The sequence below is a fragment of the Rhinichthys klamathensis genome, unplaced genomic scaffold, assembly GCF_029890125.1.
Source record: "Rhinichthys klamathensis goyatoka isolate OS25496 unplaced genomic scaffold, OSU_Roscu_1.1 h1tg000624l_1, whole genome shotgun sequence".
Taxonomy (NCBI): Eukaryota; Metazoa; Chordata; class Actinopteri; order Cypriniformes; family Leuciscidae; genus Rhinichthys; species Rhinichthys klamathensis.
The window spans coordinates 442682-456706 of record NW_026607073.1 but is presented as its reverse complement, the minus strand read 5'-3'; the positions used below and the strand labels follow the sequence as shown (position 1 = coordinate 456706).

The 14025-nt window shown below is 42.1% G+C and overlaps 1 protein-coding gene across 1 annotated transcript in view; it reads left to right on the top strand.

Moving 5' to 3' along the window:
* The first annotated feature begins 382 nt into the window (after positions 1-382).
* Positions 383-14025, top strand: part of LOC130076030 (zinc finger protein GLIS1) — a 31073-nt gene continuing 17430 nt past the window's right edge. The window contains exons 1-4 of the mRNA XM_056240918.1: positions 383-1309; positions 4557-4718; positions 6944-7054; positions 7801-7945. Of these exons, the coding sequence (XP_056096893.1) occupies positions 383-1309; positions 4557-4718; positions 6944-7054; positions 7801-7945 (1345 nt within the window). The remainder of the gene's footprint in view (positions 1310-4556; positions 4719-6943; positions 7055-7800; positions 7946-14025) is intronic.

Below are 14025 nucleotides of genomic sequence, written 5' to 3'. Positions count from 1 at the left end.
AGGATGTGTTCTTTTCTTGTTCACCTGATAATTGTAATTATTAATTATAATTATTACCCTGTTTTCCCTTTGTAGTAAATAGTGACTGGTGAAAGGGCTGAACAGCACTTTGCTTTCTGTACCAATTTAGAAGATGGAACCACCAAACTCCGCTTCAACATGCACCAGTTCCTCTTGAGGTCTTCCACGAACACACTTGATCTGAAATCTCTTGTTTGAATTCACTGTCCAAATGCGTTCATTTTTCTGATGTTTTTTCCAGGTACCTTGGGAATCATCACAGGTGCATCACTACTTAAAAACATTTGTGGGACCCCTGAATCATTTCTACAGTGGCCATTTGATGATCTACATTCAGAGGGAAAGTAACTTGAAGAACATCATGAGGCCTGCTGGTCTCAGCCCAGCGGTTGCACAGCTGGAACAGTGTGGCCTGGTTAACAGTGATGAAAAGTACCTTTCCTCTTTAAATCAAGCAATTCACCTGGAAGGTCTTAAGATGTGTAGCTTATCTGAGTCACCTGTGTCGATAAGAACAGATGATCCCGATTTGGTCTGTTCCACAGAAAGTGCCATTGTGTCGTATTTCAGCGGGGTTAAGAGTGACTCATCCTGCACTCTCTCGGTTGGAGATAACTTCTCGCACGTTAGCGACACATTGCCCCCTTCCTTATTCTACTCTTCCCTGTCTTCTTTCAGTGCATTCTCTCCGTCCTTCTCTTCCCCTTCCTCCAGCCACTCATCTGGCTCAATGTCAGAGCTATGTTTGACTTCTCCATCTTTTTCAACTTTCTGCGGTCCACCTGAGGCCCAGGACCTTCTATACAGTTGCACGCCACAGGAGAAATCTCCAGAAGGATGTTTGTATTCCAAGTCTCCTAAGCAAGAACCTGTTGTTGAATTTCATCTTTGTAACAAGAAGCTTCTACACAAGGAAGAACTGCTTCAATATCTCTGCACTGACTCGGACACAGCCAAGGAACGAACCCAGCACCTTAATGTTGAAGAGCTTCCCACACAGCAGCAGTTCAAGAATGGTTTGGCACTGAGTGGGATGCCTAGAGTTGAGGGAATGAATGGACACCCGAGGGAAGAACAGCCATGTAAATGGATGGATTGTAGGGCTACCTATGGACAGAAGGAAGATTTGGTGAGACACATAGAGAAAGTTCACATAGATCAGCGAAAAGGGGAGGAATTTACCTGCTTCTGGGCAGGGTGTGTCCGTCAGCACAAGCCCTTCAATGCTCGATACAAACTGCTCATTCACATGAGAGTCCATTCTGGTGAGAAGCCCAATAAATGCACGGTGAGTTTATTTTTTATGCCGTATACATGCATATTTGCCAACAGGGCATACAAAAAATGTCCCAAAATTCTACAAACATCATCTTGACCTGCATGTTAGGAAAACAAGTAAATGATCTAATTCCATTTTCATCGTTTTTACACAAAAGCCACGGTCAGCCCAAACCGTTCTTATTGCTTAACTGCCCCATTACGTGCTGATCCGGCCCAGCCAGTAAGGATATGGTTTCATTTTCCACAGTGTTGCTGATAACGGAGCTCTTTGGAATGTTACACAAACACGTCAGTAGTTGCCTTGGTAATGCAACAGTTTACAAACTATATGAGATGTAAATCGAGACCATGTTATGGAGGATGATCCGTTATTTTTATTATTATCTTGTGTTAACTTCACTCAAATAGCATCGCATGCCAGCTACAGAGAAACTTGCCAGCAGCCAGACAAGACAAGTGACCAATCCTGAGTCGCAACGTTACATGCATTCTAACAGCCCGGTTAGCCGAGAACATACCGAACCGAGCTCAAGTGGAAATATAACTGCAACTGTCCCTTACCGTTCTTAGAACCGTTCAGCCTGATGGTGGAAAAGCGGCTAAACTGTAGCGTTGACTTCATTTTTCGAGCTAAAACATTCAACCCTGTTACCAAAGTAATCAAAGATTAAAGATGGAAAATCTGAATTTATCAACACCTACAAACAAACAAACATTTTGTCCCAAACTAGATCTACCCTGCTATTATTATCCAAACAGTTGTTGGTAATAAGGTTAAAATCTTATATAAAATGAATAGAAATTTATATATAAATGATAGTTGGTGAGCTGCGTAAACATCATTTTCTGATGTCTTTTTTACCCTCTTTTTGCTTACTTACACAAGTATCAAATTGTGCCAGACTCTGACTCCGGTGTTGTTTTACTAATACATAGTTTGTATCAATCAGTAAAAGTTCAAGAGATTTTTCTTTTAAACCATGCCAATTCTTTGAAGTAAGACATTTGTGAAAGACTGACATGTGGACTCAATCTCTCTTCACCTCCAAAGATGGATGCAATGCAGATTTGAAAGATTTAGACATTTTAGAATTGTTTATAGTTCACGTACAAATTGCCTTCGTGAGAGATGCTTGAAGTCTGATATCATGCAATGATCAATTTAGTCAACTCATTCCAGGATAACTTTGAAGAAGATTTTTTTAGACTAAGATTTTTTTTTAACTTAATTTTCTGATTGTTCTTTAGGTATTCAACAAGTGTGACTTATAAGTGCCCTCATGCAATGTGAGGGAACAGCAAAACATCTCTTTCCTTATGCTCTGTTTCCATGCTCTGTTAGCTGATATTGAATTATAAGAACAAAAATTTTATTTAATACTGTTCCATCTCTTATTTTTTGCAGAGAGATTTGCTGTTATACATATATATATATATATACATAGACTATAACACAGAATGCAGTAACTGTTAGCAGTTATATCCATTACATGCTCAAATATACTATTGTAGGCAGGGATAAACTATAATAATTGAATACTTTAATGAAGCTGTGTTTCATTTCCTTCACAATGAGCCACATAGGAAATGTGTTTCTGTTTAGTGATGTAAGATAGCCATGGGATATTTTTTTTAATCTATTTGCTGTTTTTATTTGTTTTATTTTTCTCTTTAAACTGTGGTGGCCGAAGGACTATAATTTGGGAACTATTATCAGATTTTTACACTGTAGGTGGATTATTATAATATGTAACCTTGTGATTTTTAAAATAGGCCTACTTTTTTTTGTACATAGCATAGCTGTCAATACAAAGTGAACATTCATATGAATTTTGTAAATTTATTTACTTTTTTAATACTACCGGTATGTTATCAAGATAAAAAAAAGAAAGAAAAGTAAGAGTATATTATACATGATGCAGAAATTGTCTACTTTAACGTAGACAGGGATGGTTGCTTTTTTACATTCGTAACTCATTTGTAAGTGTAATTCACCAAAAGTATATTAAGTTTGGGTAAATATGTCTGCTAAATTAATAAATGTAAACGTCAACTTAGTTTAAATTTTAGTTATAAATGCATAGATATAAGGATGCTCAATGAAACCCTATTCATTTTTCATATAACCTCATCATGACATCACACCTGTGACCGCCAAAATGTGTTTTATAATTTTGCAGAATTGCTCCAACCAAAAGTCTGCATGACTGCGGCTGCCACCTTGAATCAGCCAGGCTTATTACTGACTCCCTCGCTGGCCTCTCTCCAACTCAAACATCTTAGCAGAGCCTTGTTCTAACAGGAACCAACTTTAAACATGTCTGTTTAATAAACTGTCGAGTGGCATGTGCTTGTGTGTGGATCTTCAGAACAGGCCTCATAAATGTGCATGAATTGACAACACAAATGGCACTTTTTGCAATTTACAACTAAAGGAATATTACAGTTTTATGTGGCTTGATATCTATTATTTTTCAATTTAAAGCAGTTAAAGTGTGTCTTTCGAAACCCGTATGACTTTCTTTCTTCTTGCTTTCTAATATTCCGTGGAACACTAAATTAATTATTGCTAACTTGAACAGCTAATGCTAATACAATAAAGTGAATGATTTTTGAGTACATATAATGGCTTAAATTTCAGTCTTTTCAGAAGAACTTGGAACATATGCACACAAATAGAAGTCGCACGGACTTCTTTTATGATGCTCCCTCCCCCCATCCACTTTGATTGAATGAAAGAGAGCAGCTTGAACATTCTTCAGAGGTTCTCTTTTTGTGTTCCATGGAAGAAAGTCAGTCATACGGGTTTGTTGTTAAAACATGAGGGTGGGTGAATTATGCCAGGGTTTTCATGTTTGGGTGGACTACTGTTACATAACTGTCACTGTGGCAAAAGCATTTTCTGTTTCAAAACTGGTATCATTTTGAGTGTTAAAAAAAGACATGGAAAAATGTTTCATGCAACCGTTTTTTAATTTTCTTGGTATCAGACGAGAAATTTTGTTTTTTGAGGAGGTGGAATGGCATTGGGTGACAAATAGTTTCACCAAAACCATCTGCCTTCTGTTTAATATCATCCTCTAATTAATATTAATTCCTGCTTACAGTGCAAAGCATGTTGTGCTCTCTGCCACTGGACTATAAGTCATAATTTGCATGTATATGTACATTCTCATACAGTGACGGACCTGCAGATATTTGTGAAGGCTTGTTTTCTTCATAATATTTCTGTGTGAATGGGTGCTGTCTTACAGTTTGAAGGCTGCAGTAAGGCATTTTCCCGTCTGGAGAACCTGAAGATCCACCTTCGCAGCCACACCGGAGAGAAGCCCTACATATGCCAGCATCCCGGCTGTTTCAAAGCCTTCAGCAACTCCAGTGATCGCGCCAAACACCAGCGCACACACCTGGACACGGTATGCATTACAGTTCTTACTGCTCTATCAGGTAAAAAAAAAAAAAAACATTAAAAAATGCACAGCAAAAAATTATACAATGGAGTTCAAAAGACTGGGAAGAGAAAAAAATAACTAAAAAGATTTAATTAATGTAAAATTTATTCAGAATAAGCTTGTGCAATATGTGCTTATAAGCTTCTGTAATTAAATATTAATAATTTGTTTAGGTCACTAATATATATAATATGTATATATAATAGCCTACATATATATATATATATATATATATATATATATATTACAACTCAATTTTTTTGAGGTCACTAATTAAATAAACAAACTAAGACCCCACTGTGTATATTTATGTAGATATGTTTCATCATGAATATACACTCAGTCATGTGTGTTTTACCCAGTCTGAAAAGGTGTACACCAATAATGAAAACAAACAAGCGAGAAAAGCTTACTTGTCACTTTTTCCAGACATAGTAGTCCCCCTAAAATAACAGGGTTTTATTTACACTCAATTCAGAGTAAGGAATTATAGTCTGGAACAGTGGAGAGGTCTCCTTTTACTTTAATGACTGAAGAAAAAACTTAAGCCACTTCAGTGACTACTAGCTCTGGCTGCACATCTCTTTACGCATGCCAGCCTGTAAAGCTGTGTAACAACCAGCTTGCAAGTGATATCTGTTTCCTCGGTACATTTAAGTCAACAGAGCTGATTTATTCAAAACAGGGTGGTTTCATTCGCTGCTGTCAGTAAGGTTTTGATGGCAGCCATAGCACTTCTAATTGTAGACGTGCTAACCGTGCAAAAATCCTAATTCGTCACTTAGATGAGTGGAGCACATCTGTGAAGGGGATTGTTTAGGCCTGTTATCATTATGTCACTCTGTATTATTAATGCAGACCTTGGGAAAGTTATCCAATAAAGCATTTATTTTTCCTTCTCACCCTCTAAATGTGCAGCTGAAACATATGATGCAAGAAGTGCATTGCTAAAGAGACAACATAATTGATTAGTCTGTGCTGTTTTCAGAATTTGTGTAGCTCATGTGTGGTTAATATTTGAAGTGGACAGATGCAGAGATTTCATAATATTTACTGAATCTTTTTGTGTGCTTATCACTCTGCACCTGTGTATCAGCCTGTGGAGGGTTTGTTTGATGTTGTCATGTGAAGAATCTGAAAACCTTTTTTTTCTTCTTCTGAAAAGTCATGACCTGTCCCATACTTTGAGTTTAGAAGGTTAAGTATTTATTAATTTTCATAACATAAAGTGTTTTTTTAATGTTGGGATTAAACTTGTCAAAAACAACAAAAAGTGTTTTCAACTGTTAATATCATGAAGAAAAGGCCCTAATTGAAAGAATTAAATTATTCAAAAGAAAACCTGGTAACACTTTACAATACGGGTGCACTAATAAGCATTAATTCATACTTAAGTAATGCACAGATAATCATGAGTTAATGTATGACTCATGAAGAACTAAACCATTAATTAATTGCATCTTCAACTAATAAAGAGTCTATATGATTAATAGATTAAGTAATAAATTAATTGCTATTAATTAAACGTGTCATCATGTATTAATTCCTTAATAACATATTTTATTAACTAATAGTGTAAATGAATGTGTTAATTACCACAATTATTCAACGCTATGCACATCAACTTCCAGTTGTCTGCTGTAATTAATCATTAGCTAATGATTTGCAAAGGTATCATTATGTTATGACTTTACTTGTTGAGGCACAATTTAATATATCATTGGTGAATAAATGTATTAATTTCTTTTAGAAAAAAAATCTTACTGGTCAAAAACACTTTTGAACAGTACTTTGTTTATTATTATTTTAAAGCAGTGAAGCTGTTTTGTTTTTATTATTTTGTCATATTATTAATATGTAAAAACCTTTTTTCATCAAATTAAAGTCATGTGGTTCAACATGCAGGACAAAAAAACAACAACGTAAAACCGGAAATTATATGATAGAGAGGACTCCTGCATACCCATATGACAAGCCAAGGTTAGTTCAGGTTGTAAAATCTCATGGGATTTGACCACTCTAGAAAATGATATTTATAAATGAAGAATTTATCATTTGCAAATATTTCTTGTTATTTTTCTTCTTCATCAGTTCATTGTTCATAAATCATTGAATTAAGCATAATGAATGACTCATTTATCCTTCTTCTGTGCCTCTTGCTTTATTTTTTTATGTGACGCTCTTCATAGAAACCCTATGCATGTCAGCTCCCAGGATGCACCAAACGCTACACCGACCCCAGCTCGTTGCGCAAACACATCAAGGTCCACTCCACTAAATCCCTGCAGGCACAGGACAAGGTAACAGTTTCAAGTGTTTGTTTTTGTATCGGGAGACTCTTGTAACAAGCTCACCCTCGCTCCGTAACTTAATAACCTAAAAAAAAATATGCACACACACATCTAGTTAGATTAACTTAATTACCTGATAAATTATGTCATTGTTTATTGCATTAACTTCAGTAATTGTCATCTCAGAGACCTTTGATGAAAATGCCTATTGTTTTATGGGCTGTTCCTGCTTTCCAAACAAAAGAGAATGAAGGAGATCTTTGTGTATTCCCATGGCTTTGGCATTCTAAACAAGAACACATGTGTTCCCGTAATACAGTTAATAAGCAGTGCAGTTCTTTTCCTCAAGAGGCCAGATGTGACATGCAAATAGCAAACATGCTCACCAACTCCACTGAATGCTTAAATGAATTAACAACAGAAAGTTTTCTCAGCCTCAATAAGACTGTGCCACTCCCACAGTCAAGCTATAGATCCTTGCAAAAACGTTATGAGCGGTACTGCTCTACAAAGGCAAAATGCGGGAAATGCGATACGTTGGAACAGAAAAAATGCTTTCATTTTTTATTTAATTTCTTTGATTTTTAAATTAGTTTTCACACTCTGATTTTCTTTTTGACTTTGGGTGAGCCAAATCCATAAATCCATGTCACAGGACAGATCCTAGTCTAAAGGCTCCATACTGGTCATGACCTGATGATTGTGTTTCAGATTGGGACATCAGTGCTGTAGATATGTTTTCTTTATCTTGACAGGTCCAGCTAGGCAATAAGGTGGAGCAGGAAGTTGTGGATGTGCGCATTGGCTTGCAGCATCTCCATGGCTCTACTCCTTCAGTACACAGCCCAAACTACAGGTGTCCCAGCTCCCTCACTAAGATTCATCAGGAAGGCTTTACTGGTAGGTGTGCTTGTGGGCAATGCTGCATTGGGCTTTTTGCTATGGAAGGCCTGAGAGACATTTTCCAGTTTGTGCTGTATAACTGAAGAAAGCAAAGTGTGCCTGATAGAAATGACCATCATGTTGAGTTTTAAATGCTGGTCCTGGCATCTTCTTGGCATCCTAACTAACCAGCTTCCACAGAAAGACTCTTCTTTTTTATTCTTTAGCTGGTCTTTTCTGCATGAAAGGCACCCATATTTTGTGGAAGGCCCCATGTTTTGTTTTTCTTTCTAGAAAAAAAGTACAAAATATTTTAATTTGTAAATTCGTAACGATTTGAGATGAATTTTATAGTTCTGTGTTTTATTGTATATTTGTACTACAATTCTCTGACAATTATCTCCAAAATGCTCAGTTCGAGCATTGCTTTGAAACACATAACCTTAAACTGTAGCCTAGTTTTTGAATAATTAGAATTTCTGAGTTCTCAATTTTAGAATTCTGAATTTGCAGTTCAGAAAATTTGAAGCTATAGTTATCAATGTACAGCAAATTTCACACAAAAAAGATGTTTAAAATAAAAATCTGAATACGTAAAAAAAAGTCAAAATACTTTTACTTATATACTTTTATTTTGATCAAAATACAAAATTCTAATATTAAAACTAAATATAGTATAATAGTATAAAACTAAACATATCAGTCATTATTAGTTAGACTAAAGTAAGATCCATGGGCGACTATAGATTCATCTGACGGTATGTGACAGCAACGTCTACTGTATCTCTAGATGAAGAACTGAAAACTGCTAAAAGCAACAGAGTCGTCAAAGACAACCATTTAGTGCATGTTTACATATGAAAACAAGTGATAAACAGCTCTGTTTGTTCTCCTGATAGTATCTGTTTGTTTAACTGACTGATAAATGGCTTCAGATGATTCAGTGGGAGTGCGTTCCAAACGAATGCAAATCGTTTAAGAACATTTTTGCAAACACGATTGGCCAATTCGCCCAAGAGAAAGAATCAACCCACAAGAATCAGTACTTCACGAATGATTGGAAACGTTGGTTTAGTCGACAGAAATACGGGACATAATAACTGCTGAAATATTTGCACAGAATACGTTTCTCAGGTCAGTCGGAGCGCTCATGGTAAGCACAGTGCGTACGGCCATACACCTGCAGACTCCACTGGTAAGACGTACAGTAAGATATACCGTTCAAAAGTTTGGGTACAGTTAGATTTTTTTTATTATCAATGTTCAAAACAATTGTGCAGCTTAATATTTTTGCAGAAACTGTGCTACATTTTTTCTTTGATTAATAGAAATTGGGTAACGCTTCCTTTTACAGTACAGTACTTACGTGTACTTACAGTGTGCTTACCTAGAAAGTACTGGCTAATATAAGGTAAGTATGGGTTAGGGGTAGGTTTAGGGGTAGGTTCAGGGTTAGTACCTAGTTATTACCCAGTAATTGTAATTACTATAATAAGTACCTAGTATGTACATGGGTAACAGGACTGTAAAAGGAAGCGTTACCAGAAATTGTTATCTTTTGTAACATTATAAATATTTTTGCTGTCTTTTAATCAATTTTGATGCATCCTTGCTGAATACAAGTATTCAGTTTAAAAAAAAAAATTCGGACTGACCCCACACTTTTGAAAGCTAGAGTAAAAGAACCCAATAATGCAAGTAAAAGATGGCATTGTGTAACCCCTGGACACAAGCAGTCTGTTACGTTGATAATAATAACGACTAGTTTCAACTTTCAATGCATAAACTCACTCGTTTATTTCCGGAACCACACAAACAACAGCGCACCTACGGTGGCCTCACAGTGTCAGAATGTGCAACGTAAAACAGGCATCCTGAATAGCAGAACTAGAACTGTATATATGTATACTGTATGTTTTACGTGAACACAACATTTCCCCCCCTCCTCCGAATGTTCGAACGTGAAAGGTAGCAACAAAGTCTTCGAAGTGCCCAGGGCGCTTACGAACCCTGACAGGCCGGGGCTCAGGAACAAGGGGGCCCGGCAGCACGGCTGAAGCAGGAGCGGTGCCCTGAGCGGCCGGAACAGCTTGGGCGAGAGGTGCCGCCACGGGATCCGGCACATGAGGGGCCGACTCAGTTGCTGGGTTGCTCTGCTCCACTCCTGCCAGGTGAGGTTGGTGAAAAGGGGAGGGCACTCTGCGCAGGCAGCTAGCGTGCCACCGGGAACCATCAGTCAGCTGAAATGAAGCTGGGCCGAGCTGCCGACTGACCTGGTACGGAGCCGACCAGAATGATGACAGCTTGTTAGCTCTGTGGGGCCGGCAGGCTCTGACCCAGTCTGACACTCTGATAGCAGGCCACTTAGCCTTGTGCTACTCAGCGAACCTCCGCTTCATGGAACTCTGTTGTCTTTTGACTTGAGCCTTTACTGCTGCTGGGCATGGCCGTGGGCCCGCGGCCATTGGTGGACGGAGTCTTGACAGGGGAAGCACAAGCTCCCTTTTCAGCATGAGTGCGGCAGGGGAGACCCCTGTTGTAGAGTGGGCAGTTGCTCTGTAGTGAAGGAGGGTCTGTGACAGTGCGGCCATCAGGGAGTATCCCTCAGACATGTGAGCACGCAGTCCATTTTTCAGGGATTGGTTGAATCGTTCCACCCCTCCGTTGGCTTGGGGGTGATAGACGGAGGTTCGGATATGGGTGACACCCTTGTTGGCAAGGAAGGTGGTGAACTCCAAGGACAGGAACTGAGGACCATTGTCCGTGGTAATTGCACGAGGCAAGCCCCAGCGGGAAAACAGCTGGTCGAGAAAGTTGACCACAGCAGCAGAGGTAACCGTACCCATGGGAGCCACCTCAGGCCACTTAGAGTGCAGGTCATAGACCACCACAAGGAACCTCTGATGGTGTGGCACGTTGTACAGCTCACCACAGATATCAAGCTGCAAGTGGTCCCATGGTGCAGACGGCCAGTCTACTGGCTGTAATGGAGTTGAAGCGGGTGGCCCAGTCTTCCCACTGGTGAGGCACGCTGCACAGGAGCGGATAAGTCCCTCCAGGTCACGGTCCATGGCGGGCCACCACACGACGTCACGGCACCGTTGTTTGGCTTTGACGATGCCGAGGTGTCCCTGATGTGCCATTTGCAAGACACACCCTCTGAGGGCCACTGGGATGACAGCACAGAGGCCACGAGCGATGCAGGCCTCACCCCAGCATGACAGTTCATGCTTCACTCGATAGTATGGCTCCAGTTCTGGTGGGACGCGGGCAGGCCAACCATGTCTGATATAGTCACGAAGCATGTTGACGACTGGCTCGGCTGCTGAGGCGGACTCCAGGTCGCGGAGGGAGACCGTGTCCTTCAGTGGTGAGTGGACCAGGTGTACTACCTCCTCCTCATCCTCTGGAGAAACAGCAGAGCACTGGATGGCGGCAGGGCGGGACAGAAAATCTGCTACAACATTAGTCTTGCCAGGCGTGAATTGTAACTGAAAGTCATATTGCTGCAGGCGGTCTGACCATCTATAGAGGCGAAGGGGCCTGTGTCCTCCGCCCAAAGTGGACATCAGGGCTGTCAGGGCCTGGTGGTCCGTCCGTAGGGTAAAAGACCGTCCATACAGGTACAAATGCCACCTTCCACACGCCCAAATGCAGGCGAGGGCCTCCCTCTCGCCCACTGAGTATTTCTGCTTAGTGGGGGTGAGCGCCCGGGATGCGAAGGCTACGGGCCTCTCCGTGCCGTCATGGAGCTGTGACAGAACGGCGCCCAGAGCCACAGCAGACGAATCACAGGTCACGAATGTGGGGCAGTCCAGCTGGAAGTGTGCCAGGATCGGAGATGTGGTGAGGAGACGCTTCAGTTCGTCAAACCCTGCCTGGCATTCAGAAGTCCAGGTCCAGGGAGCATCCTGCTTGAGCAGCAACCTCAGCGGGGCCGTGACAGAGGAGTACTGCGGCAGGAAACGCATGTAGTAGGCTGTCATCCCCAAGAACGAAGCCAGCTGCGAGGCTGTCGTGGGGTTGGGGACTGCGCTGATGGCTGCCACATTCGACTGTAGAGGGGAGATGCCATCTGCCGACACACGGAACCCGACAAAATCAATGGCTGGAGCGGAGAACGTACACTTCTCCATGTTCAAGGTGACATGATGGTGGCTGAGGGAGTCAAAGACCTGTTCCAGGCGGGCGTTGTGTGTGTCAACATCTGGCCCGTGTACCACAATGTCGTCCAAATAGGCCACGGTGCCGGGACAGCTGGCGAGGATTGTGGACATGATCTTCTGGAAACAGCTTGGTGCTGAACTGAGCCCAAAAGGCATCCTCGTATAGCGGTACAGGCCAGTATGGGTGATAAAAGCCGTCAGGTTCTGACTCTCCGGGTGCAGAGGAATTTGTAAGTAGCCCTGACGTAAGTCCAACTTAGAAAAGACCCGGGAGCCGTAGAAGTGGGTTGTCAGTTCTTCTGTCGTCGGAAGAGGGTACTTATCAGGCACCACTGCCTTGTTGACCTGATGAAGGTCGACGCAGACTCTCAGTCCACCTGACTTCTTCCTGGCGATGACGAGGTTGGACACCCACGGAGAGGCATCAATGGGTTCTATGATGCCATCAGCCTGGAGGCGTTGGAGCTCCTGTGTAACGCCGTCCCGCAGAGCCAGGGGAACACGCCGAAGGGGCTGGACCACGGGAGGCACACTGTGGTCCAGGAGTGGTTTGTGTGTGAATGAGGTGAGACACCCAAGGCCATTGAACAGTTCAGGCCGGCTTTGTTGCCAAGGGGAACCCACTTGTAGTATTCGTGTTCCGTTGTTGTCCTGTAGGGTAAAACCAAGGCTGAGAAAGAGGTCAAGGCCCATGATGTTCTCACCGTGGCGTGTGATGTGGAATGGGAAGCGGTCCACTGTTGTAGAGGTGTAGCGAACTGGGAGGTAAAGTAAGCCAACAACGTCGATTTTGCTGCGGCCGTAGCCACAGAGAGCAGTGGATGGGGGCTGCATCTGTCTATTTGGGAAGAGTAGAGTACAGGTATCAACATTCAGCAGTGACACCCTGGCCCCAGTGTCGAGAAGAAGAGGGACACAGCGGCCATCCAGGTATACGGGGCACCTGGAAAAGGTCCCTGGGTGGGGGCCTATGGTGCGCACTGGCACCACCGGGTCATGTGACTGTTCAGAGTAGTCAGCCGGAGCAGACCGGCACCATTTAGCAAAGTGGTTAGGTTTCTGACAGCGTCTGCATGTTTGGCCCCTAGCAGGGCAGTCCTGAGCCCTTGTGGCATGACGGGTGGAGCCACAATTCCCACAGCGTCTCTGCTGGCGTGTTTGCTGGGGCCGCGCGACCTGTATAGCAGCAGGGTCAGCCAGGTTGTCTGAGCTTGATAGCTGTTGCACTGGCTGTTCAATAACGGCAGTATGAGGCTTGTTTTCTGCTATTTTAGCAGCACATTGAGTTGCTGCCTCCACTTGTAAGGCGAGTGTTAATGCATCCTCAAGTGACAGTGTTGCATCTTTGAGTAACAACTCCTCCTGGACTCTGGGATTAGACGTTTTTTCAATGAACTGGTCTCGAATAAGTTCATCCCTCATGACGCCGAAATTACAGCACTGTGCTAAGGCTTTTAAATCTGCTACAAACTGCCTAGCAGACTCACCAGGACGTTGACATCTTTGTCTGAACTCCAGCCGCTTAAAGAGGATGTTCTGTGACTTCACAAAATGTCCTGTCAAAGCCGTGATTACAGCATCGTAAGTGTCCAGAGTACCATCGAGCGTGTTGAAAATCCTGTTCCCCTCCGCTCCCAGCAAGTGCAGTAGGATAGCGCGCTTCCTCGCGCTAGTAGCGTTATCCAATCCAATGGCTAAAAGGTACAGTTCAAAAGACGTTCTCCACTGATTCCAAGAAACGACAGGTTCGCCAGGGAGGGGCAGAAAATAGTCCGGAGGTGGCAGAGAAAAAACCGGTGCATCAGCCATCCTCGTCGCCAATGTTACGTTGATAATAATAACGACTAGTTTCAACTTTCAATGCATAAACTCACTCGTTTATTTCCGGAACCACACAAACAACAGCGCACCTACGGTGGCCTCACAGTGTCA